Genomic DNA, 25,395 nt, shown 5'->3' on the forward strand with positions numbered 1-25,395 from the left:
AATAATTGCCGCCCTCCTTTTCCAAAGTTCTGTGCTACATCCCATAGCAGGGTTAGCTTAGCAGCAGCACTGGCGTGCTTACATAATTCCTTGGTAGTTTCATCTCCGTATGAAGGTTAAAGCTTAATGACAATAAGGACACATAGGTGCTGAGAGGGAAAGGGGGGAGGTGTGTGTGTGTGTGACTGCGGGACAGCTCTGCGGAGCACTGCAGTTCTCAGAGGATGGAGGGAGGGATGGAGGGACGGGGGGAGGGAGGGATGGATGTGCGGTGAAGACAGGCTGCAGCCAGGGCACTACAACTCATCAACGTCGACCTAATGTGAACCGCAGGACCGACCTAAACAGGCCAGGCCATAGCTAGTTTTAGCAGCACAATATAAAAAGGCCCATCACTTTCCTCCTATTCTCTCAATCTGTGCACTTTAAAGCTGGCCGTCGCCATTGTAGAATGAGGTAAGCAAAACAAGCTCAAAACTAGCAGGCCATTAAGAATAGTCTGAATGCAAGTATTGGATTTGGATATGCTGAGGTTAACAGATGTTCCACTTGCTAGTGTTCTAGCTGGAGTGTGATTGAAAAAGCAATGGTGCGACTGCCACTGGGCCCATAGTAAAGTGAGTTCAAGTAAGGGCATGTTTATAATGTCCCCGCTAGCTCCCGGCTAAAGCTAGTATCTTCCACATGGCCACTCCAGTGCAACAGAGCAGCAAAGGCCTCACCACCCAAAAGCATTGCATGAGGGGAGATCATTCAAATTGAAATGGCAGTTGTGCTACAACATAGAGATGACCCCTCCGTGGTTGTAAACACGCCGTTCAGGGTGGGAAACTGTTGTGTGCGTGTGGATGTGTACTGTATGTGCGGGGTTTCTGTGTGTGGGGGGGTATTTGATATGCAGGGACTGTATGTGCGGGTGAGTGAGTTATGATTACAGACTTCTCACCGCACGGCCAACGGCAGTATCACAACTGTCGTCCCCTTGGTGAGAAAAGGGGAGCTAGGTTGCCTCTGACAAGGGAGGTCAACAGTCAAAAAAAAAAGGTAATTCATTAATATTATAACTCATTATTCAGAGTGTATCCTTCAAAAGGGTTTAGCTATGGAACCATGGCACTTGCATGTCAAAAGTTTCAATGGCAAAATTCCGACCTAACCTTTGGAAAGTGCAAAGAAATGCCTCGCTAGCTCCGTAGCACCAATCCCCATACTAGCCAGTGATTAGCCTAGCTAGCCGTCCGTGTATCTGGGCCTGCACAGGCCCATACTCCACCACCTCCCCGTCCACGGTGATCACCCCCTTGGGCGAATACGGCTCCAGCCTCAGTGCCCGCACCTTGGCATAGACCATGTGCGGGCAGTTGGTCGCCATGTGCATGCCCTTCTCCATGGCTAAGAAGAGTCGGAGAAGCGCCGTACGAGATATGCCCGCTCTGACGTAGAACAGGTGGATGATGCCGTCTTCCAGGTTGGCTTGGGGCGCCGCAAACAGGTCCTCCGCCAGGTGGGTCTGGTACATGGCCAACATGAGGACAAAGTCCTCCTCCTTCACCACCACCCAGTCACTGGGCACAGGCTGGTCCAGGGGCACCAGGAGGGAGTCGGGCGGCCCCGTGGGGGCCCCGTGGCCGGGCATCGCCTCGTTCTTTTTCCCCTTGAGGGAGTTGTTGGAGTTGCAGGAGTTGTGGAGGGTGTGCACGGCCTTCGGGGCGGGCGAGTCGTGCGCGGGCCCGCAGAGCAGGGTGGCGGGGCAGAACGCCGTGGGGGGCGGGCGCTGCGGCGACACGGCGATGGACACCGAGCGCTCCTCCTCCTCCGCGGGCAGGTACGCCAGCTTGCCCTGGTAGACGCGGAGCGAGGCGAGCCGGACCAGGGTGCCCACGGTGAAGCGGGCGGCGCCCACGTGCCGGTACTTCTCGCTCTCCACATCCACGTCGGCCACGAAGCCCCAGGCCAGCGACAGGAAGGAGAAGAGGCGGCGGCTGGAGGAGAGGTGGATGGAGGTCAGGTCCATGCGGGCCACCAGGCCCTTGCACAGCAGGAAGCCGCAGCTGACGAGCAGCTCCTCGCGCGACACCGCCTGGGCCCTGCGGGGGGGGGGGGGGGAGGAGAGTCAGCGCTTGGTGGGGGGTGAAGACATAAGTGTTTTGGGGTGGTTGGGGGGGGGGAGTAATTTGCCACATGGGTGGGAGGTCAGAATGAGTTAAAAGAAGAGGATTTGAGGTGACATTTGGCCACAAAGGGGGTGCGTGTGTGGGTGGAGGGAGGGAGGGAGGGGGGCCCCCCGAAAGCTAATGAGGGGTTCGAGTAGTAAGGAGGGGGAGTTGATGTAAAGTAGGGATTCATGTTAAGCAGAAAGTGAGACTATGAGCCGGACAACAAAGACAACCTCAGCTGGGGGAGAGAGGGGGGGTGAAGGGTGGGAGGTCACTAACCTTCCCCCGCCCCCTCCCCAGCACGGCTCCGCCCCAACCTGCTGTTAGCATCCCAGCCCTGTTCAGCCATGAACAAAGGTCTCCACAGAGCTGACTAGCGCTGAGGTTGCATCCATATTTATATCTGTCCTTGTCACTAGCCTAAAACATGACAAAAATAACCTCGAAATGTATCTGCCCGAATTCTTCCTTGAGGTTTTTGTGAGAAAGCTCGAAACGTAATAACACATTTCAGTACAAGGCTTTTGTCTTTTCTCTCTCATTTTCGGTGCACATCAAATCCGCCGTTGTCTCTGGAACCGGATTCACGCCGCGGTGTTCACCACACACCAGCAGAGGGGGCTCTGACTGGGAACTGAATTTTGACATCCCCCCCCGACTGGCCTGAACGCCATTCATCTGCATCAGAGACTAAGACCCAACCACAGGATCCTAGAAACTCTAGCTAGGTGTCCTGTGTAACCTGCCACCGTTATCTAACACAGAAGCATTCTGGACGTCCCTACTGGGGGAGGGGGGGGGGGGGGGGGGAGGGAGGAGGGAGGGAGGGAGGGAGGAGGGAGGGGAGGGGAGAGAGGACAAAGCAGACTCTGGGGCCTTCCTGATATTGTGTGACTGGTCTGGGTGATGGGGCTTTTGTGTGACTGTCTGATTGTGTTGGGGATCGGGGGGCTAAAGAAAGAGCTAGCAGTAGGGTTGATTCTCCCAGTATGGGTCAACGCTGCTTATTTACTGTGCTTGCAGCAAGGGGCAAGGGTACTGTGTGTCTAATTGAACGTGGAACATACAGTATGTAGGCTGTATAGCACTGTGCGTTTGTAGAGCTCACCACACAAAACAACTTATGTAATGCCCACCGGAAAGAATCACCCCTGATACCAAATCTGGCTAGTTCAGATGCGTAAACGAGTATTTCCTGCTTTTCATTCCTTCCCTCACAGAGTGAAGGTGAGAGGTATGGACGTGAGCCAGGCCCGTGACTGTGTGTGTTCAAACGCTATTGAGGAGTCACGGTCTGGTGCCATCAATATTGATACAGTGCCAGGAATACAACTCTTGGTGTATGTCTGTGCTATGACCCACCCAGAGTAGTGGGGTATGTCTGTGCTATGACCCACCCAGAGTAGTGGTGTATGTCTGTGCTATGACCCACCCAGAGTAGTGGGGTATGTCTGTGCTATGACCCACCCAGAGTAGTGGTGTATGTCTGTGCTATGACCCACCCAGAGTAGTGGTGTATGTCTGTGCTATGACCCACCCAGAGTAGTGGTGTATATCTGTGCTATGACCCACCCAGAGTAGTGGGGTATGTCTGTGCTATGACCCACCCAGAGTAGTGGTGTATGTCTGTGCTATGACCCACCCAGAGTAGTGGTGTATGTCTGTGCTATGACCCACCCAGAGTAGTGGTGTATGTCTGTGCTATGACCCACCCAGAGTAGTGGTGTATGTCTGTGCTATGACCCACCCAGAGTAGTGGTGTATGTCTGTGCTATGACCCACCCAGAGTAGTGGTGTATGTCTGTGCTATGACCCACCCAGAGTAGTGGTGTATGGATGCTGCCAGGGCGTTCCCTGACCCCCCAGGTAGGATCCCCAGGGGGATCTGGATGGCTTCTCGCCAGTCCTCTCTCTCCATCAGACCGTTCACCACCTGGGGGTGTAGACACACACACACACTCGTCAAGACCTTTTTGTGCTCAGTCCTTGATTAATTACTGCACTTAGCGCACGCACTAATTGTACATTCCTTTGGGGATTTTTTAAAAATGTATATATGCAAGTCGTGTTGACTATCATGTGCTGTACATGGATGAACTAGAAAGGGTTCACGTCCGATAAAGTGGCTGATCTATGGATGTGGCTCTGAGGAGCAGCTGGGGACCAGGGTCTCACCTCAAACAGGAGGCCATCTCCAGACATGATCACCAGGGCGTCCCACTGGGATAGATCAGCCTCGCGGACCAGCTCTCTGGCATGGTTCTGACGTTCTGGAAACACACACACACACACACACACACACACACACACACACTGTTGGATTGTGTTGTTTCTTAGTCATGGTACTTTCAGGTTAGAAGGCCGCGTTGTGTTTCTGGAAGTTGCGGAGGACATGGTATGGGGAGGACTTTCAGGGGTGATGTTCCAGTTGCCACGCCGATGATGTTCCAGGCCCCCTGGACTCTCTGACTCGCTGAGATATTACACCGTTCAGATTTTATAACAAGAAGAGAGTGCAAAAGAGTGTCTGGTGAGGATTCGGATCCTGCATTATTCGTGTCTACTCTCCTCGTACTTATCAGAAGGCCCAGAACAGCAGCTACAGACTCACACACTAACCAAACTGCTCGTTCTCCACCTTCACAAATGTGGTATGTGATCCGCATATTGTTTTGTTTTTTGATATGCATACATATCCTGCCAGATTGTGTACACAGACCAGGGTTTATTTGTTCTAACATCTCTTAGATGTTAATGCTTCGTTGTTTGTTTGTGTGTATGTGTGCCAGTGTGTGTGTGTGAGCTACCGGTAGTGTGTGTTTACCAGTGTGTGTGCCAGTGTGTGCATGTTTGGGAGTGTGATCTATTACACTAAACAATCAAACACATTCCACTCCAGCACCCTTCAGAGTCTGAGAGGAAAGCCAATCCACAGCACTTGAATGAAGTATCTATGACTGGGCAAAGTTGATTCCCAGGGTGAATTACCTCAGAGCACTTCATCAAATTAAACTGTGGAAATCCAATAATCAAGTGAAGTGGTCTCATCTAAATAAGAGTAGCTCGTAACTTAGCACGTTCTCCAAAGCAAATGCCCAATTCGGAATGGGCAAACCCTGCTATTGCATTGTATTATTTTTCCACGCCAACCTTTCCTGATTTAAACAACGATTTAGGGTTGGGTAAAGTGAGTTCAGTGGCTACCTCTAGTGCAGATGTACGCTGATCTTCTGTGTAGGAAAGGCGACTGGGTGTTGCACCTGCAGGGGGCAGTATAGGGTGGAGTGAACGTAACGGTTTATGTCTCACCGTACTATTCTCCCTTAACTTCCCTTTTACTCCACTACACTTCCCTAATCCTTCAGACACTGGATGGGAATGTTTACACACGGTCTCTCCCTCATACACACACCGACACACAGACACACTCTCTCTCTCATACACACACACACACAATCTCCTTCTCTCTCTGACGCACACGCCTACACAGATAGGCGTACACCCTTTCTCTGACCCCACACACATGTACACAGATACCCTCACCCTCTCCCTCCCTCCCTCCCTCCCTCCCTCCCTCCCTCCCTCCCTCCCTCCCTCCCTCCCTCCCTCCCTCCCTCCCTCCCTCCCTCCCTCCCTCCCTCCCTCCCTCCCCCTGTCTTAGATTTTCAAAGTACAATACAAGTGAAAGAAGCTAACTGAAAGAAGCGATACCGTTGCCCCCTACACTACGTTTCTCCTGCATCCTTATCTTTGCTTCCCTCTTGAAAAGCTGTGTCAAACAGCAGGGTTTGTATCCCCCCCCCCCCTTTTGTTCCCTTCTGTTGTGTTGCCTATTTAAATAAAGTATCTGTCACCTGCCCCTCGACCTGAGACACGATAACGCCAATTCATGTTCTTCACTCTTTCTTCACCCTTCACCTTCTTTCTGTTCTTCCTGTCGAGCTTGTCCTCCCTGTCTCTGTATTGCGTTGAACTGGTCTTGACACTCAGCCTGTCTGTCACACACACACACGCGCACACACACACGCGCACACACACACGCGCACACACACACGCGCACACACATACACACACACAGGGCCTCCTGGGAGGCTTCCAGTTACCGGGAGCTTTCTTTACCTCTCCTGTGCTTCGATAGGAGCACAGGAGAGGAGAGGAGAGAGGGAATCAATTTCCCTTTATCTGCCCCCCTGTCACATCCCACTGGCTTGTGCAGATGCTATAAACTATAACGGCTTCTGTGGAGAGTGTGACGGGCAATGCAGCTGTACAAGGGAGAGAAGAGGGGGGGAGTGGGAAAACAGTGTTGAGGGAGGGGATAGGTCAGTGCTTAGCTAGCGCTTATCGCTCCCTTTATAGTTTGAATTGATGTACTGTACAGTAAATGGGGAGGAAGGGAGCGAGGGGGGGGGGGAGATAGCAAAGATGAAGGGAGGGAGAAATGAAGAAAAGACAGAAGGGGGAAGAAGGGAGGGGGTAATGGCAAAAGAGAGATGATGAGGGCAGAAGTGGAACATTTTATTGCCCAATTAATACTCTTTTATGTTTGGTTGTTGTGGAGAGAAAAGACTTCTGGGTACATTACTTTTATAGCCTGGTCAAGGGTGCCTCTGGCCTGAATGCACAACTCCATTTTGTGCAGGTTTACTCATTATAGCTCCTAGTTTCTGCCCTTCCCTGTGGGAGGGGCAAATTGTGTACGTGTGTGTATGTGTGTGTGTGTGTGTGTGGAGGGGGGGGGACTGAGGACAGTCGATGACATCTCACTAAAATATCTTGTTGCGACACAGGTTCATGAGAGAGGCATAACCTCCATACCCACCAGCCACACACACACTCACGCAAACACACACTTTCCTGTCCTTGCTCCACATTCTCCATCCCGTACACTCTTTCACAGACCCACCCTCTCAGAAACAGACAGGCGCTGACAGTAAAAGCAGGTCCTGAGAGTGAATCAGCACTTCTGTCCACCGCAGTGCCACTGTGTTTGCATGTGAGTGTGTATGCCCGTGTGTGTGTAAGTTCAGATCTGTTGAAATAATCCACTAAAAGAGGCAGTAATGATCTTGTACACTCTGGGTGTGTGTGTGTGTAAGTTCAGATCTGTTGTGATAGTCCACTAAAAGAGGCAGTAATGATCTTGTACATTCTGTGTGTGTGTGTGTGTGTGTGTGTGTGTGTAAGTTCAGATCTGTTGTGATAGTCCACTAAAAGAGGCAGTAATGATCTTGTACATTCTGTGTGTGTGTGAGTGTGTGTGTAAGTTCAGATCTGTTGTGATAGTCCACTAAAAGAGGCAGTAATGATCTTGTACATTCTGTGTGTGTGTATGTGTTAAACATTGTAAGAGCTAAGTCAGCACTAGGAAAGAGCCTGAGGGGTTACAACCAGTACATTGGTATTGCTCTTGTCAACTCCCCGAGAACCAGCCTGTTGGAACACGGTCTTCTGAGACCACTGTACTGGTTCTACAGCAAGTACATGTGTTTGGACTGAGCACAGTGGAAATGATACCACTAAAGACATCTCACCCCAAAACTTCTCCCTGTGGGAAGGCTTGGTGTCAACTCGAAAGCAACTTCAGCAAGTCTATATCTGGTGAACAATTGATGGAATTGTCAACAAACCAAATGTATCAGAGTTTTTCGGCTTCGGCTGCTCTGTGGAAATCTAGGTTAGATTGTGACAAGAACAGCACGTTTTGTATTTGTGTTTCCAGGTCTGACAAAAAGCTATATTAATGTCTACCCTGTGTATTCCTAGTGGGAGAGGAGAGAGAAGGGAGGAGAGGAGAAGCATGTTGTTATTATCTAACCTGACAGGCATTTCCTGGACACCCCAGAATGGGGGCAGAGGGGGCCTTCAGAGAGACCCTCATGCCAACTTCTCTGTGGCCCCCGTACTCCTCCTCGGCTGTGGACTCATCATTCCTCCTCCCCCCCCCCCCTAGCTATGCCTGCTGCCCTGTCTCCAATAAGGGGACTGTCCCCTCTCATTAGCATCCCGATGCTAACCCCCTGCTAGCCCAGTCACAGGCTGTATGGGCCTGTAAGAGGCTAGGTTAGCGTTGTGCTAACACCCTAGTGCGGCTCTTTCCGAGTTAAAGCTCAAATTAAAGCATGACGTTTGTCTAAAAAGGGCTGCAATTAGAGGGTTTATATTACGGTTAGGGTCATCTATGTCATAGTGAGGCTGTAGATCGCATATTATATATGGCGAATGGGTGTCACTTATTGGTGGAAGGAGAACGATTGTTTGTTTGTTTGTTTGGAGAGCAGCCCTTCTCAGGAGTATGGGTAAGTGTGCTCCAGTTAGCAACATAGCACTCTATAAAAAGCTGGTGGGAGGCCACCTGGCTACGGGACGGTTTGTAACCTGAATAAACAGAAGTGTATTCTCTAAGCCACCCGTATCCTGTCTCCCTCCAACCAATCCCGGCCGTCCGACATTGATAGACACTGCATCTGCTTTCCTCTCACTGATAATGTTTAAAATCTGGGTAAGTAATCTCCCGCTTGCATATGTACAACACAGACTGCCTTCTACAGCACATCAAACCCCTACAAACAAATGAACATAACTAGAGCCGGGTAGGAACCACCTGGTACCCCGCCTCATCTGCATGACACTGGAGAACCAGATCTGTACGCGAAAGCACAATGTCTCTTCACAGGGAGTAGTGATGCCGCTTCTGAGTCTTTGCCCTCTTTGATAGTCTTTGGAGTCAGGTGGCTGAGTGGTGAGGGAATCGGGCTAGTAATCCGAAGGTTGCCAGTTTGATTCCCGGTCATGCCAACTGACGTTGTGTCCTTCGGCAAGGCACTTCACTCTACTTGCCTCGGGGGAATGTCCCTGTACTTACTGTAAGTCGCTCTGGATAAGAGCGTCTGCTAAATGACTAAATGATAGACGGAGGAATTCAGCCTATTCAAATAAGGCTCTCCGGATGAAACTCTTCCAGAAGATTCCCTGAAGTCTGAGGTAAGCAGTGCTCTCCCTTTTTTCTGCTTTCACGCACTCAGCACTTTACCCGACACGGAGTAAGAGGATTCCTTCCTTTCTTTCCCTCTCCACCTCCCGCTCTCCTTTTCTTTTCTCTGAGGGGAATGACTTAGTTCAGGGCTAATGTTTGACACTGCAGTGATTTAAAAGGGCAGATTTATTCAACAGACTGCAGAGTTTGACTATGCGAACCGTGCGAAATAACCAGGACATCTGCTGGCGAGTTAGCGGCGTTCCAGAAATTAATCTCTTTTCTCATAATCATTAACCACATGCCAGCTACTCATTATGAACAGCATTACCACATCACATCGGATCCCATTAGATTTGCTGAGACGTGTGCGCACATACTGTAGATTGCATAACTGCTTGGGTTTGCATAAGGGCAAACTGGCACTTGATCATCGTAATGACTGTGACAGAATGAAAACATTTAGAGAATCGATGCCGCAGGGGATGGAGGGAGTGAGGGGCGAACGGAAGGAAAGGAGGGATGAAGGGGGGAGGAGAGATGGAGAGTTGAAGAGAAAAGATAGAAGGGCAGGGATAGGGGCACGAGAGAGAGAGAGAGAGAGAGAGAGAGAGAGAGAGAGAGAGAGAGAGAGAGAAGAGAAGAGAAGAGAAGAGAAGAGAAGAGAAGAGAAGAGAGAGAGAGAGAGAGAGAGAGAGAGAGAGAGAGAGAGAGAGAGAGAGAGTTAGTTACTCTAAGGCCACATTGCCTACCGGAGTGAAGAGATATGGACGAGTGATTTCGTGTTTAGATTGTCTGGCCCGCTTGCTGGCCTCTGGGCTAGATGCTGCCGTCGTGGACAGTTGAGACGCTAACCGACTTGCAATGAATCCTTGTGCGTGTTTGTTGTGTTGAGTCTGTACGTGTGTGTGTGTGTGTGTACGTGTGACGGGGAACCCACCTGTGATAACCAGAGTGTGCGGGATGCCGGCCTCATGGAACATGCGCTGGACGTGGCCGGTAAAGAGGCTGAGGGCGTCTCCCTTCCCACTCTGGGGGTTGACCAGCAGCATCACCCTGCAGGGGCGACGCACCTCACTGAACTCCACACCTGCCAACAGAGAGGAGGCCGTAGGAGAGGTTAGGCAAAGTTTGGGCCACCAGGAATAATGTGTCGCCTGTTTTAAAGATATGAAACATGTTTTTTTGGGGGGTTGTTAAATGCAAGGGAAAGTTCCGGTACAGTGGTCTCTTATCTCTTTCACTGGTTTGAGAGATATTCTGACTGTACTGAGAACGTTAAGACAACAGCATAAGCTATTGGTGTGATTGGAAGGGCCCAGGTGGTTAGATGTTTCAGGGGATAGCGTCTAGAGAAGCTGAGGCAGGTGTTAGGAGTCCTTCGGCAGGTCTTCGCTAGTCAAATCTGTGACAACAATTCAACTTCCCCCCCAGTTGCCTGCAGCTTTAAAATGATTGGAGGGAGAATCATTCCGGCAATTGAGCAGATGACAAAGAATGTTGCGTGGAACGATTGTCATTTTGAAGTTCAAAGAATTAGCTCTGTCACACACACACATACACACACACACGCACACAGTTTATGAATCACAACCTATATCTAGCCATCTATGTCAGTCAGTGGAGTTTGGTCAGACTGAGGAACGTTTATGACTGAGGGGTGTGTGATGGTTTCGCTTCTTCAAAGCGCTGGAAATGGCAACATGTTTATCTCAACATTGTGTGATAAGGTATCCTTAGATAACCACACAGAACATATCCAGTCAAGACACTTGCGTATTGATTTAACCATTTAAGTGCACTGGAAATATGTTTGTCTTTGGAGTGAGTCTATTTAAGGAGAAAAACCACCCTGCCTTGAAGCAGCTAGCATAGCTCAAGTACAGACAATAACAAGACAGGGAGCAGTAGGATATTAATCCCCCAGTGGAATAGAAACTCTATTCCAAACTCTAACTCTAGCATCAAATCTAACTTTGTGTAAACTTTTAACTAGCAAAGTCAAAGGCTCCACGGACCAACAGATAAGCATGAATTACCAACCTAACCCTCAGAAGACAAGGAAACTCCCTAAAGATCTGACAGATCAGAGGAAACCTCACAAGGAGCAATTCATTGTGGGATCCCAAACAGAGACTGCTGGTAATGAAGAAAGATGCAGACTATAGTAGGAGAGTTTTCCCCAACAGACTGAAATACATTGCACAAATCAACAGCCGGGTGAAGTCACATGCAGAGTTCTACTGCGGAAACATTAAGAACCCCCTGTAGTATCGCTACAGAACACAGCACGGAGGAGATGGGGATGGTGGCAGTAATTGTCACAATATATGTAGGTACATAGCAACACATGGTGTGAGTACGTGTGACCGGGTCTATGGATGCTTGCAGTCATTATGTCCCTTAAAGCAGAAGGCCTACCTTCAATCAACACACCTACCGTGATTGGTGGACTGACGTCAGCTGATAACATGTACGATAACATGCGTGAGATATCATAAAAAAACAAGGCCCTTTTTCTGAGAGACACACCTGTACTGGATAATGTGTGTGTGTGACAGGTTAATGAGTGAACCACCCACTGCCGTTTACGGGAAAATAGCAATTTGTTGTTGTTGAGGACATTGGAGCAATGGTTCTTGAATATGGGTGTGTCATAATTCAGTTCTGTTTGTCGTGTCAAATGTTTATTGCATCAATCCAACCTTTTATCAACTAGCTAGTATGACTGACATGATGATCTCAAAGACTTTAGTATTAGTATTCACTTAGTATTCAATGACTAGAGAAGAAATACTTTAACTATCTAACCTTGTGCCAGTACCAAAAACGACCTCCTCTCGACCCCATTGTGATGATTGTAATGACGGGGCCCTTAGGGGGATATTTGGTTGCCATTGCTGGAACCCTCATAAATCATGACTTGGCAAGGGCGCCCTCTCTACCAAGTTGGCAGCTGTAGACTTGACCATGCTGTCTAACGCCCACAGGCACTATGTAGACTAATTTCGACCCAATACCCACTTCCTCTTCACCACACACCCCCCCCTCCCCCCCCACCCCTCCCAGAATCAAAGCATTCCACACATTTATCAACCGTTTACCCATCTCATTTGGGTTTTCCCCCGTGTCATCCGCTTGCTGGACACAACAACAGGGCTCTACATGCCAAACGAGGCAAATCACGCCGAAATATGTTTCCGACAACATAAAAACAACAAACAATTTAAATCGTTTCTCTGGAGGTGGGATCCTCTCGCGTTAGTCATTGTGTTGGTCAGGCTACAATGGCAGCTTTTGTGTTAAGAGAAGCCACCGCAGTACTTCTAGAATCCTGATTGTGACTGATGATGCTGGATGGTGTTGGTTTGTCTGAGAGCGGAAGGGGATTTCTACAATCTGATTGGTTGCCTTCCGTGTGTGTGGATACATGGGTGACCATGTATATGGTGGATGGATGTACATAAGCAGCTACATTTTTGATGTCGGCTCCAATATGTTAATCTCTTCCTGTGATTGCGACAGAGTATAGAAACAGACTACTAAACCCTAATCTTGCTCCTTATCAGTTTGCTAGTGCCCTTTGCTAAATGAACACAGACAGGTGATAACACAGATTATCAAACACGTCATTTATTCAGTTCCGCGAGGAAAGGGTTGATGAAATTCACTCGGAACCTCACAAAGGTACGAGGAAGGAGAGGTGACAGCGAAGGAGACTTAAACGAATCACCACAGAGCTGTTCTGACAACAGTAAACATGGGACTGTGCGATCTTCGAAGACGTTTGCAGTGTCTTTGTTAAGGCCCTCATCTCCGTTGTCCCAGAAGCGCGAGACTTTCCCAGAACTATCATGACATCATCACAGCGGTGTGATGTGGAATGCCAGGCCAAATGAAAACCAGACATCAGAATCTTAAAACAGCAGATTAGCCTAGTAACTGATTATATCTTCCCGGGGGGTATTCCAGAAAGCAGGTTACGCGACATAACCGGATACATTAACCCTCCAGCTGACACACAATGTTGCAGCAACTTACTGGCAATGTTGCTACAACGCTGGGTGTCAGCTGGGGAGTTAACTTACCCGGGTATGTCTCATAACCTGCTTTCTGGAATACCCGCCTGTTCTACATTATCTATTGTTACCGTCAAACATAGGCAGAAGGGCAGGTTAACCTCTCTGTCTCTCTCTTGGATTATTATTATTATTTTGACATTGATCCTTTTGATGTCACAGCAGCCTTAATGACATATACATCGGAATTTTCCTATAGTAATGAATAAAGTTTGATCTTAACTGCTCTCTAATGGATTCTCAATTCTTCTGACATATGGTGGTTACGAAATGGGCGTTGGACAAGTTTTGCCATAAAGATATCCACGTAAGATATCCACGTAAGATCTCCACGTAAGATCTCCACGTAAGATCTCCACGTAAGATATCCACGTAGAATCTCCACGTAAGATATCCACGTAAGATATCCACGTAAGATATCCACGTGCTGTTGCTTGAACCACGGACACACCGACGCATTCCTCAGCATTAGTCAATGACTAAGTGGTTAATAACTGGTTCCCCTTCTTGAAGTGACACATAACTGCATTCATTATAAGCTCATGAGAGTGAGGCGGCTCGATTTGAACGGGAAAGTAGGAGGGCTTACAGGTGTGGTTGGTCTCGGTCTGTGTTAATGAACGTCAAAATACCTGCTATTTATATTATGTCACTGTCTGACAGCCCTGTCCTGAGGCTGGTACAATTATGCAGGTCTTTTGTCTTCTTCTTGTTCCAACGAATGGCGATCCCTTGTCACCTCAAACAAGGGAGCCACAAGGGTAGGACTCCTGTTCAACATCATTAAGGAGAAGAACAGGACTCTCAACTCCAGTAGAGAAACACACCAGCACCACTGTCGTCTTAAGGTCCACTTCAGTCTTTATAATAATCTTTCCAATTGACCAATTTGCATGGTTTGAGCGCATCCGTTATTGGTGCATAGATAGATCACGCTACTGTACATCAATAATGTATGGCTGGTTTTAGCTCGCCCTGGTTTGACCACGAGAAACTGCCTCTGTTCAGGGTGGACGCTGGAAATCGGGAACAGAGCAGTCGTGGCTCCCTCTGACATCACAGGGAACTTCGGCGTACGGCTCAAAAGCATTTGATGGAAGCATACGTCAATTCATGATAGCGTACACTGAGTAGGAGCGCACGGTCCAAATCTCGGTGTCAGAGAACATCGACTTTAATGAGCTCAGAGCTCATAATAACAACCAAAATCATGCTTAGCTAGCACATGAATATTTTAGACGCTCCGCTAAGTTTATCCCCGTCACTCCGCACTGTACTAAAGCCCTGGAGAGAGTCCAGTTTACACATAAATGGATGAAGGTCGTCATTTGGCTATGCACACTCGGTCATACAAAAGTCCTCTTTTCGTAGACAAGATTAGTCTGTTTTAAACAAACCTGAAGGTAACCTGAGCATGCTTCCGTCTGTGCTTCAGAGTGGCAGAGCGGGTGAGTCTGTAGAGTCCGGGATGGGGCTTCTGACCAGGACGGTAAACAAGAATAATGTCACAATCGGAATCCTCACCAGACACTATTTGCACGCTGTTCTTGTTATGAAGTCTGAACTGCGTAATATCTCAGAGGGAGAGATTGTCAAGACCTGTAGCATTGACCCGAAACTGTAACAGTCCTTTTCCATGCAACATTGTCCTTGACTGTTTATTCAAGAAACACACTGCTGTATTACAATCCGACAGTACCAAAACACATCACAATCTGACCTCCGATTGTCCCCAACACAATGACTAATGTGACAGAGTGACATCAAGACCAGTACCTGTAGATAAAGCAAACAGTTTCTCAATTAGTGTAGCCTATTTATTGTAATACGTTCACAATCAAATTGATATAGAGACTTTTTACAGTGCACAACCTGCTAGAGTGCACTGTCGGTTCTAGCTAAATACAGGACATACAGCTGTTTGTGTGTGTACAAGCCTGTTTGAGTGAGCTAGCAGACTGTGGCGGAGTTGCAAGCCAAACCACAGAGGGTGTGGAGGAGGAGGTGGTGTTGGTGGTTAGCTCTCTGTCTATCTATCTTAAGAAAGTGAAAAAGAGAGAGTGAGAAAGAGAGACAAGAAGAACAGAGGAGAGTGAAAAAGAAGCAGACGCTGATTGTCACCCTCCAGAGAGATGTATCGTGGTTACTTCCTGCTGTGGGAGTTCAGTGTCAGTTTAATAAAAAATAAATAAAAAAACACCTCAAAGAAAAAGTTGTCATTTTGAGTCTCTTCATCTTCACATCAGACTCTTTGCACCAGGACAAACCAAAGACTGCAAACTTGCGTGGAAACTACGAACAGGCCCGACATCAGATGTAACCAGCGGAACTGCTGCAAGTTGTCAAAACTAAAGCGAACGCTGATTGTGTGTGGAGGACCCAGTCATTAAAACCCACAACCACATTTCTCTCTCACCACTCAGAGGCAGCGTTCCCTCCGCCCAGAATAAGACACGAGGCACAACGAGAAACGGGTCTTTCCAAGAGGATGAGAGTGATTAACATCGTTTACTGAGTCGAAGACTGTAACTAAATGTATCTGGCACTGTGAATGGACCTCTGTAGTACTGGGGTTTAGTTTCCAATTATATGTCAGGTCGGGCATAATTCCTGTCCTCCTCCTTATTCTCAAAGGGCAACGATGACATTGTCAGTCCTAAAACACAGCTGTTTTGGATACAGACAGTAAGAGAGAGAGGGAGAGAAAGAGAGAGAGGAGGGAGAAAGAGAGAGAGGAGGGAGAATGAGAGAGAGAGAGATGGGTACTGGAAGGGTGAAAAGGGAGAAATGGGGAGGGAGGGAAGGGCAAGGTGACATAGGTAGAAAAACAAAAATGAGTTGCTGTGAAAGAGAATGAAAGAGACACGGAAAGAGGAAGAGAGATGAACGAGAGAGAGAAAGAGGGAGAGAGACAGAGAGCCTGAGCCAGAGGTCTTGACAGCACGTCAAACCCCATCCTGGAAAACGTCCGACACGCGTCCTCAGGGAGAGGGCTGCCGCTACTGCTGCTGTCTCACTGCAGGGCCCTCAAGCACACACACACACACGTGCGCACACTCCCACTTACTCACACACACACACCATAGAGGGCAAATGTTGTTGGCTTGAACAACTTTAACCAGCTAACATCAGATCATAGTATCTCACAGTAAACGGAAAGGACGCCAACAGTGTAAGTTAGTAATGGAATGACGGCTAAAGGACTATAGTAATGATGTACTTTGTCTAACAACTAGTTATGCTATAGTGTATGTTCGCAATTGTCTGTACTGACTACCAGTGACCTGCTTTCTGTGTCTAAAAGGAGAGACCCTTGAGGAGTGCATCAAGGCAATCCTTATGAAGTCCCCATCATCATTATTATTTATTATTCTCTTAATTTCACGCTTCAGATACTTATACGATAGCATGCAGCAATAGAAAGCTTGCCTGAAGGTTTGGGAGATGATGTTGATTCACAAGCAGATGTAACACCCAGTAAAACGGTCTGTTTCAATGTGGAACGTGAAACGTGGTTTACTTTAAACTGGTCGTCAAGAACATATTGGCTAAAAGGTCAAGACCTTACCCAAGTCAATTCGTCAATACCAGGCAATCATACCGATTGGACAGAATGAGGATCTCATGGCTAAGTGTGGGACTGCATTGACAATGCTGTGGAAAGGTTGTATGGCAGGCTAAAACCTGCCTACCATTAAAATGGGCGTGAATCATGAATGAATGCATTAGGTGGATAAAAATACCTCTGTTTACATCTCAATAGCACCTCACATCCTTTGAGGAGCTCTATACAGTAGAACTCTCTCAGTGTCTCTCTCTCTCTGTTTAACTACCACCAACAAGGAAGATGTAGCTAAATACACACCACTAGGGATTTACAAGCTGTGTTGCTATTACACTTTTCTTTCCGAAAGTACCTAGTTTTCAATTGGTCACTTGGTTGCTATGGCCACAGGGGGACAATGATGTGGGTTGACATTAGACCTCTGTACCTGCCTTCCAGTCCAATGACTCGGCAGTTAGTGAGGTGCACTAGGTCACAACCTTTTACCTTAAGCCGTAGTCTCTGATTGGTACCCGCACAAATAAGTCTATGAATGGATTTGGCATGTGCTGACAGATAATCAATACAGGGGATCAAAGGGATAACAAAGGGATATCAAAAGAATAACCAATGCTAAATATGAGAAGGTGAACATATAATGAACATATAGGCTCCATAAAACAGTATATGTGAATTGTAAGATCATACCTGAGCAACAGCAAATGTTGTCATTGCAGCTGAACCAGGATTGGTTTGACCTCTTAAAGAACAATGGTGACACTATTCTGTCTACCTGTTTTGTTATCATAGCTCAATTATGAGGTTTAGGTCGATTAAACTGAATAGAGGTCTACCAATGTGCAGCTCAGGTTCAAACAACACCTTCAGGCCAACAGAATTACAATAGCTGTAGAGATGTGGTTTAGAGTTAAAGCTTGTTTTAGCCAGTTAGGAAGAAAATGTGTGAAGTATACTATTCAAGCACCTTTTGTCTGGTTACAAAAAAAATCTGCAAAATTGAAATCTTATCTGGGTCACTGTATTAGTAATATGATTCCAGGTGAGAAAGTTCGAGTTCTTAACATATGAGAAGAGTATGGAGCAGAACAATTGATCAGATGGCTTAGCTTTTGAACTCTACAATGAGGCTACAGTGCGAGATTGTCAGCGGAGTAATTATACCTCTTGGCATTATGTGAACTACATATAGTCTTTCTGACTGTTCGTTTGTACCCTACTGTTGTATAATGCATGCTTCTTGTTGTGAATTGTTCAGTTGGAATGCTGTAATGTGAGAACAGGTAATAGAATAGTCTATGTTCCGAGTCAGGTGACAAAGATAAGATAGTGAAGCCATCTGAGTGAGTAAATACATCAAACATTAAATAATTGAATTCACATAACTTCATTGACTTAAGCTGTCACTTCTTACCGTTTCTCAGATGTTGCTGTCGAACTGAGCTGTCACGGATGGCGCGAGCCCATCTCTCTGCCTCCTCCAGGTTGGCACGCGAGTCTTGGAGCAGTTCAACCCGAAAGCACTGCTCGAGCCTTTGCCGTGACAACCCAGAACTCATCCAGCGTTTCTTGAACGGGTAGAAAAAAGCAGAGAAGTACGCTGCAGTGTCCGTGTTGTCATCTCCTCTGTAAGCCCGGCAACCAACACAGTCTTTTAAGTTGTAAACCACCTTGCTCCGTCCCGCTGGCGTGGACGTGATCTTTTGAATGGTGAGGTCCCTCTCTGTTAGACTCACGGCGTACCTGAATTTTCGGTTTTCAATGGCTGTGAATTCTCCATACTGAGTAATCCCGTTGCGATTGGAAAGGTCTGGTTCTGTTTTCTTATGATCCATCATGTGTGGAGAGGGTAGTGTGAACCCGATCCACAGACCGGCGCGCACAGTCACACAGTTCGTTGAGGAACTGCGACTATAGGGTACGGCTGCAGTAGAAATTTAAATTCAGTGCCATTGAGCGATTTTGCCAATTGATAGAGGTGTCGTGTCGCACCCTAGTGACAGAATTGGATAACGACATGGCGCACACTGGCTCACTTGCCAAATAGCAACCCTAAAATATTGAGAATAAGGCCTAATGATCCATGCTAAAATTGTGAATATTTCAATGTTATTTCAATGCATGTTTCGGCGATCATTTGAAAAGAGAGGCTATCATGTCAATGCCAGAGGCTATCATGTCAATGCCAGAGCGAAATGTTCTCATTTAGGCGCATTGCTTTTCGAAAGTGAAAGTCGGCATAAGCAATGGCGAAGTTTGGGTGTGTTAAATCCCTCGGCGTCGATCAACTAAAGCATTTAAAGTGACCAGATTTGAGTTTGTGAAAAAGAGGGGGGTGGTGGTCGTGTATTGCATGCTGCACTATCTGATCTGATTTTTTCTACAGTCAGAGCACGCGTAAGTAGGTGGGAAGTCAGGGAGGGAAGTCTTTTACCCGGACGTGTCCGGGTAAAAGAAGACGTCTGGTCACTCTAACTAAACACTAAATAAACATTTCGATTACTAAAGTTATCCAGAGGGGCGAGACGGTAAGAGCAGACTCCAGAATAATCAATATGCCTACGAATATATTTTATACAGGCCTACATCTGTATCTGTAGTAGATAGTGTGCAAATGGAAAATCGAATCTCCATTAGGCAGTAGCCTACTTTATTTTAAGAAAAGGGGGAACTGGCTGTGACCCAAACTGTTGGGTGAAAACTAAATAAGTCTCAAACGGACAATTAAGGGGAAGATGTGTATTAGTTATGTTGGTACTTTGGAATCAATTTAAGCTATCAATTGGTATTTGGCGCTTAGGTGACTTCTAGGTAAGGATCAAGTTTTGAAATGTCTTGCGTTTCACTTTCGACACGGTGTGTGGATAAAAAACAACAGTAGAGATTAAATAATACGTGCATTTTTGTGATATGGTGATGTTTTAATTACTGGTTGAAAGTCGTTGTCAATTCGCTTATCCCACTTCACTAATCATTCGTCTATTCTAGGGTTCAGTGCCATCTCGTTTGCAGAATGAAATATGTATTGCTCTTCAAACTGCTCTCCCTACTGACTAGGCCTACCAACCAGCAGGGTAAACATTTTTTGTTTACTTCTTCTTTTTGTTCGTTTTCTAATTTTGTAGTTTATTACTTGTGACATACCTGTTGGGTGTATTCTCCTGTTAAAATCACTATAGAGCCTTTTGATATGTAATATTAAGTAGAACTGTGTTGTGTTAAAAGTGTTTAAAGCACACATGTAGTTACAATTTAAAATAATATCCCAGTTAAATGCATGTAGGCTCTGTACATTAATACTCATGTTTTGGATCCCTCTTTCAAACTTCAGACAAATTTGAAGTCTTGGGTGGTTCAGTCATTGTTCTTGCAGGAGAGAACGCAACGTTGCCATGTCATCTCAAACCCAGCATCAGTGCTGTAAACCTAAAGGTGGACTGGACCAAAGTTTTATCATCAGATAATATCTCGAAAGTTCATGTCTATGAAAACCAGAAGGACGTGGAAGCCGAAGCTGACTCGACATACCGAGGACGAACGTCCCTTTTCAGAGAAGAACTTCAGAAAGGCAACGTCTCCTTGAAACTGATTCAAGCTAAACTCTCCGATCGAGGCCAGTACAGATGTGGAGTTCAGACAGCAGACTGGTACGAGGAAGCTGAGGTCCAAGTTTCTGTCAAAGGTAGTGAAGAAGTCTCTTCAGTAATATCCAAATTATTTTCCCATTTTGTTTCATTCTAAACATACTGTTTGTAGCTCTGGTTGGTGTTTTTTATTTATGATCTGATTTTGTTGCAGGTGAGGGATCTTTGCCAATGGTTGACATTGGCAAACACAGTGGCTGGGGCCTGGAAGTTTTGTGCCAATCTACAGGCTGGCACCCCCAACCTGAACTGGTTTGGCTGGACAGTGAAGGGCAGGTACTTCCTGCTGAACACATAGAGACATCTAGAGGCCAGGATGGTCTCTATGACATAAAAGGGATAGTTGTTGTACAAAGAAACACCAACCAGATTACATGCAGGATTCAACAGCAGCTCATTGGCCACATGTTGCAGACGAAGATAGATATTTCAAGTAAGTAATATTCATTGTCTTAAACTTAAATCTTTCAATAAAGATGATTTATTCTGGCCATTTCATGTTGCAATGAATTTTCAGGATTGAAATACTGTACAGCTACAATTTTTTTTAGTAGAATATATTTCCCTTTGTCAAAATATTGTTATCCTGTCCACCTTGATTTTTTATTTTTTTAATGGCTGGAAATAACCAAATGCATGCTCATCTCTTTTTCAGATGATTTGTTTCCCAAATTAATTAATTTCATAATGGGATTGGTCATCATCGTTGCCCTGTTGATCTTCGTTGTCATATTAATTTTGTGTTGCTTATACAAGAAGAGAAGGGACACACTAAAAGGTATGTTTGGCTCTTGAGTTTTTGACACAAGCCTAAGCATTGATGCTACAGAAAACCAGGTAAACCAAGTAAAACGTGACGTTTAAGTGCATGGTTAGCTTTACGTGCAATATTGCAATTTTCATGCCATTGATAGAATACTTTTTCAAACAGACCAGATAAGTTAAGAGTGCATATAGGATAACAATACACTATGGGTGTGACCAAGCAAAAAAATGTGCATTCAATCAAGCTTGTCAACATTCAGAATTCTAATAGAAATAACTTTCTGATTGCTGAAACCAGTGCTGAGATTCTGAAATCCAGTGATTCCTTGTGGAATGTTGTGTTCTGCACAATATTGCCATGTACTGAATGCCACATGCCAGTACAAAGGAATGGCTGTAGTAACGTGATGGAGAGCTAGGTGGCAACCAACCAGGGTATTGCACCCATAGCTCTGGCAAATGTCTGCACTACTCCAGTAGAGAATGTGAGCATATTGGACAGGACATTTATTCATAAATCTGACATTATACATGCAATTGCTGTTGTTTTTGCATAACGATTCACTTTTTTCACAAGTTTTACAACAACAGTAAATATATTGTGCAGACATACCTGATGTACTAGATGTTCCTGCCCCTATTCCTCCAAACTCTGTGTAAGGTCATTGAGCCTGGCTTTGCATTGCTCAGGTGTTCTTGAGACCCCAAACAAAGATACACGGATGGCAAATGCTGAATCCTTGCTGACATCATCAAGATAGCAATCTGTAGTTAGTGTTGAGCGTATCAATAAATCTTGTAATTTTATTTTTTTATCTACATCGGTGAACTTCCATCTCAGCCTCTATGAATTTTGGTCGTCTTAATCTCTACATAATGACTTGTGTCTTTTCACACAACCCCAATGTACCATCAGACACCGGAATGGTTATAGGGACCAGCCAAGTTATTCAATTATTCCACCCACATAGTGGAACTGGTATTACATTGTAATCTGTGAGCACCGAAATGTATGACTGCAGAGGTTGCTGTTGCACATTTTCTGTAGTTGTCATGTGGACATTATGACAAAACGTAATCACAGTTTGAGCGATCACCGTGGGGCTTCTAACGACAAGAAAGAACCCCCCCTGCTTTTTTCCATAATCTCGGCCATGTCATCACAATAATGTACATCAAAGGCAAGGCAGAGTAAACTAGTCTGTAGTCTTCTGTTTTAAGTCTACTGGTTCTATAAGAAGGTTGCTGTAACAATTTAGTAATTATGTCAATATACAGTAGGTCATTTTTATGTCACAGATAAAGACATGAACCAAACTTCATATGTGGATGTTCAGTACGTGATCAATTATTTTAACTTTTTATTCACAGCTCAATCATGGGCCAGATCCAGACAAAATACTACATGTATTGCGTTCCAAAAAAGACAAGGGAGTGAGGATGAAAAAGCTGTCTTAAAACGTAAGTCATTTGAATATTTTTGTTGACATTAAGACAAAGTACAACATTGAATTAAATCTTGTCTTTGCATGTAAACATTTTATCTCAGGGTTCTATAATCAGTTTTTATTTTATGATATACAATATTATCATAACAAATGTTGTGCTGAAGCATATACTTAGTACTGTGTATGAACATGATAGATTAACTGCATATATTATGACCTTTTTACTGTTATTGATATGGTGATGAGCCTCACTGTTCTGTAGAGTAGTTCTGTTTAATTACTAAATTACTATTTGTCACTGTAGATGGCAAAGATGTGAACCTCAGTTTCATGCAATTTGGTAAGTTGTGTTTTTGTGTACATTTTGACACATTTTGTTGTCTTAACTGGCCACAGAAGGTTTGCTCATTTAAACAAAATATATATGTTACTAATATTTAATGTAAATACAATTTCTCCAACAGCTAAATCACATATTATCCAGAATGGTAAGGACTGTGTTTGGCTGTGTGGTAGAAAACAATGTTTTTACCTGCTTGAACATCAGGGCCATACAGTATTCCACAGTGAATAAATAACTAATAAAGATGTTAAAACTGATTCATATGTAAAGGAAGAACATACAGTAGAGGCTAAGGCCTGGAAGCTTGTTGTTAAAGAAAATGACTCTTGTTCTTGCTTACCTATTCTGTTGTTTGTCTTGTTTTATTGATCAGAAAATCTCAAGAAACAATTAGGTAAGTGTGTGTGTATACAGTACATGTATCTAATGCAAAGTTAGATATCCAACCCATTCTCCTGTAAAAAAAACGTACAGTGAAATCAGTTTAGAATAAGAAATCCCATACTTTTTTCAACAGACGTTTTGAATACCAGATTAACATTGGGTGAGTACAAAGAATCTTATCTATTATTTTGTTTAGGAAAATAGAATGATACATGATAATGTAACATCTCTTCACAGATTACAGCAAAGTGGTCACATCTCACAGTAAGTGAAATTACACTGTTCCATTTTGTTTAATAAAAAATTGCATTTGACAGCTTCAGATCAGTGACATATTACTGAATTTTGAACAAAAGTTATAGGGTTCTTGTCATTGTTCTTGTCATTGCCATTCTCTATAGGAACCATCAATCTGGATGCTGACAATGCACATGTTGATCTTGAAGTGAATGATAAAGATGTGCAAAACACTGGAAAAAAAAAACTGAGCTTTGGTAAGTAAAATTACGTTGTTCAAAATATTAAACTATTATTGTGTGTGTGGGGGGGGGGGGAGTAAAAACTCATTTTGTAAACATACTAATGCAATTGTGTAATATGATTAATTGATTAACAGTTTTCTCTCTCACTTAAAGAAATCATTGCTCACATTCAACAAATATTATGTGCTAAGTGTCATGTTATTACTCAATATTGGCTCCTACAACCATTCCATTCTTTATAGAACCCAAAAATCTGGAACGTGGAACTGAACATGATCTTGTCGAAGGGTCCCAAAAGACTGTTGAACCCGCATCAAACACCCATAAACGTTTCAAGAAAGCTCCCTGTGTTTTGGCAAAGGACGAGTTTTCCTCTGGGGAACATTATTTTATTGTGGAGGTACCAGAGAACGGCTGGATTGTAGGAGTGGCCAAAGCTTCTATCAACAAGGAAAAGACTTTAGTCTGCTCTGTTCAAGAAGGCTGCTGGACTTTGAGGAGCGGGCAGGGGAAGTTAAGGGTGCATGATGGTACTATGATAGCTCTTTTTATGACAAAAAAGACAGAGAAAGTCGGGGTATTTGTGAATTGTGATGAGAGTTTCGTCTCCTTTTATAATGTGACCCAACATGATGACACCAATAAGTCAGCTGATCATATCTACACTTATACAAATTGTACATTTGAATCGGGAAACGGCCAAAAGAAGGTCTATCCATTATTTGGAATTGGAAGCCTGGAAACTCTAAATTCCAAACTCATCATCGTTGACCCTGTTACCAATGATTAGCCCAAAAAATTATAACCAGCCGAACAGTAAACAACCTACATAAGCACTTAAGGGAAAAGCACTATACCCAAAAGCATTTCCCAACACCAAAAGATATACCGTCTAGACTCTAGAGCAGATGGGAAATATATGGGGGAAATCTACTGTCAACCATGTATTTGTGTGCAATAAAGACATTTTATTATTTTTGAGAACAACAGAACAATCACCCAAGAAAGATATGAACGCTATGAACAAGTATTCTTAAGAGAGAGTCGACTGGATGCTGTTACTGGGAGGTGGAATGCAAGGGGGTTGGAACCTACAGTATATACAGTACTGTAGCTGTGACTTGTATGGGAATCAGTAGGAAAATAAGTAGATTAAACTGCAATTTGCCAAAATTACTATATGCACTATACTGTATGCACATACCTTGTGTTAAAGTAATAAATGTACATTTAAATTAAAGAATTTGAAGAACAATTTTAGTAAATTCTCAAGAGAAAAGCATTTTGTGAAAACAACACACAAATGTACACATGGAATACTTCAAATACTTACGAGTTTGTGAAAACTGTAGGGTAAGATTATACCAACAGATGGCAGTGTTGTATTTAGTAACAGAACGGACCAGACCAACACCAGTGTGTCTGTGTGTCCCAATGCTGAAACCTCAAACCTGGTTTCTTATCAAACATCTATAAGTATGACATGTATTTTAACCAGGAAAACTGAAGATCCCTAACCCAAGGTTTCTTGGTGAGGGATCCGCTCCTGTTTTTTT

At 45.0% G+C, this 25,395-nt stretch overlaps 2 protein-coding genes across 3 annotated transcripts; one reads left to right on the plus strand and one right to left on the minus strand.

Annotated features, from left to right (window-relative positions):
- LOC136965513 (sphingosine kinase 1) lies at positions 1 to 18,611 on the minus strand. Its single transcript, XM_067259692.1, has 5 exons — positions 18,188 to 18,611; positions 10,073 to 10,222; positions 4,332 to 4,426; positions 3,974 to 4,089; positions 1 to 2,087 (listed from the first exon to the last, which is right to left on the minus strand). Exons 1-5 carry the CDS (start codon positions 18,609 to 18,611, stop codon positions 1,211 to 1,213), a joined length of 1,662 nt encoding a protein of 553 aa, XP_067115793.1. The 3' UTR covers positions 1 to 1,210.
- LOC136965512 (butyrophilin subfamily 3 member A1-like) lies at positions 18,380 to 25,083 on the plus strand. 2 transcript variants are annotated; one of them, XM_067259691.1, is made up of 13 exons: positions 18,380 to 18,483; positions 19,762 to 19,847; positions 20,105 to 20,455; positions 20,572 to 20,850; positions 21,073 to 21,195; positions 22,554 to 22,643; positions 22,935 to 22,970; positions 23,095 to 23,118; positions 23,347 to 23,367; positions 23,491 to 23,517; positions 23,595 to 23,621; positions 23,759 to 23,851; positions 24,082 to 25,083. In XM_067259691.1, the coding sequence occupies exons 2-13, from the start codon at positions 19,787 to 19,789 to the stop codon at positions 24,627 to 24,629; spliced, it is 1,680 nt and encodes a 559-aa protein (XP_067115792.1). In that variant the 5' UTR covers positions 18,380 to 18,483; positions 19,762 to 19,786; the 3' UTR covers positions 24,630 to 25,083. The 2 variants fall into 2 exon arrangements, with proteins under 2 accessions (XP_067115792.1, XP_067115791.1); XM_067259690.1 differs by lacking the exon at positions 18,380 to 18,483 and having other exon boundaries at positions 19,701 to 19,847.
- Positions 25,084 to 25,395: the final 312 nt, after the last annotated feature.

This window comes from Osmerus mordax, chromosome 21, assembly GCF_038355195.1.
Source record: "Osmerus mordax isolate fOsmMor3 chromosome 21, fOsmMor3.pri, whole genome shotgun sequence".
NCBI lineage: Eukaryota > Metazoa > Chordata > Actinopteri > Osmeriformes > Osmeridae > Osmerus > Osmerus mordax.

Coding starts and splice junctions, on each gene's coding strand:
- LOC136965513 (XM_067259692.1), bottom strand. CDS start 18,611: ATGATGGATCATAAGAAAACAGAACCAGACCTTTCCAATCGCAACGGG. Junction 10,223..18,187: donor ACAGCAACATCTGAGAAACG/GTAAGAAGTGAC, acceptor CTCTGTTGGCAG/GTGTGGAGTTCAGTGAGGTG. Junction 4,090..4,331: donor GAGATGGCCTCCTGTTTGAG/GTGAGACCCTGG, acceptor CTACACCCCCAG/GTGGTGAACGGTCTGATGGA.
- LOC136965512 (XM_067259691.1), top strand. CDS start 19,787: ATGAAATATGTATTGCTCTTCAAACTGCTCTCCCTACTGACTAGGCCT. Junction 20,456..20,571: donor GGTCCAAGTTTCTGTCAAAG/GTAGTGAAGAAG, acceptor ATTTTGTTGCAG/GTGAGGGATCTTTGCCAATG. Junction 23,368..23,490: donor AAATCTCAAGAAACAATTAG/GTAAGTGTGTGT, acceptor TTTTTTCAACAG/ACGTTTTGAATACCAGATTA.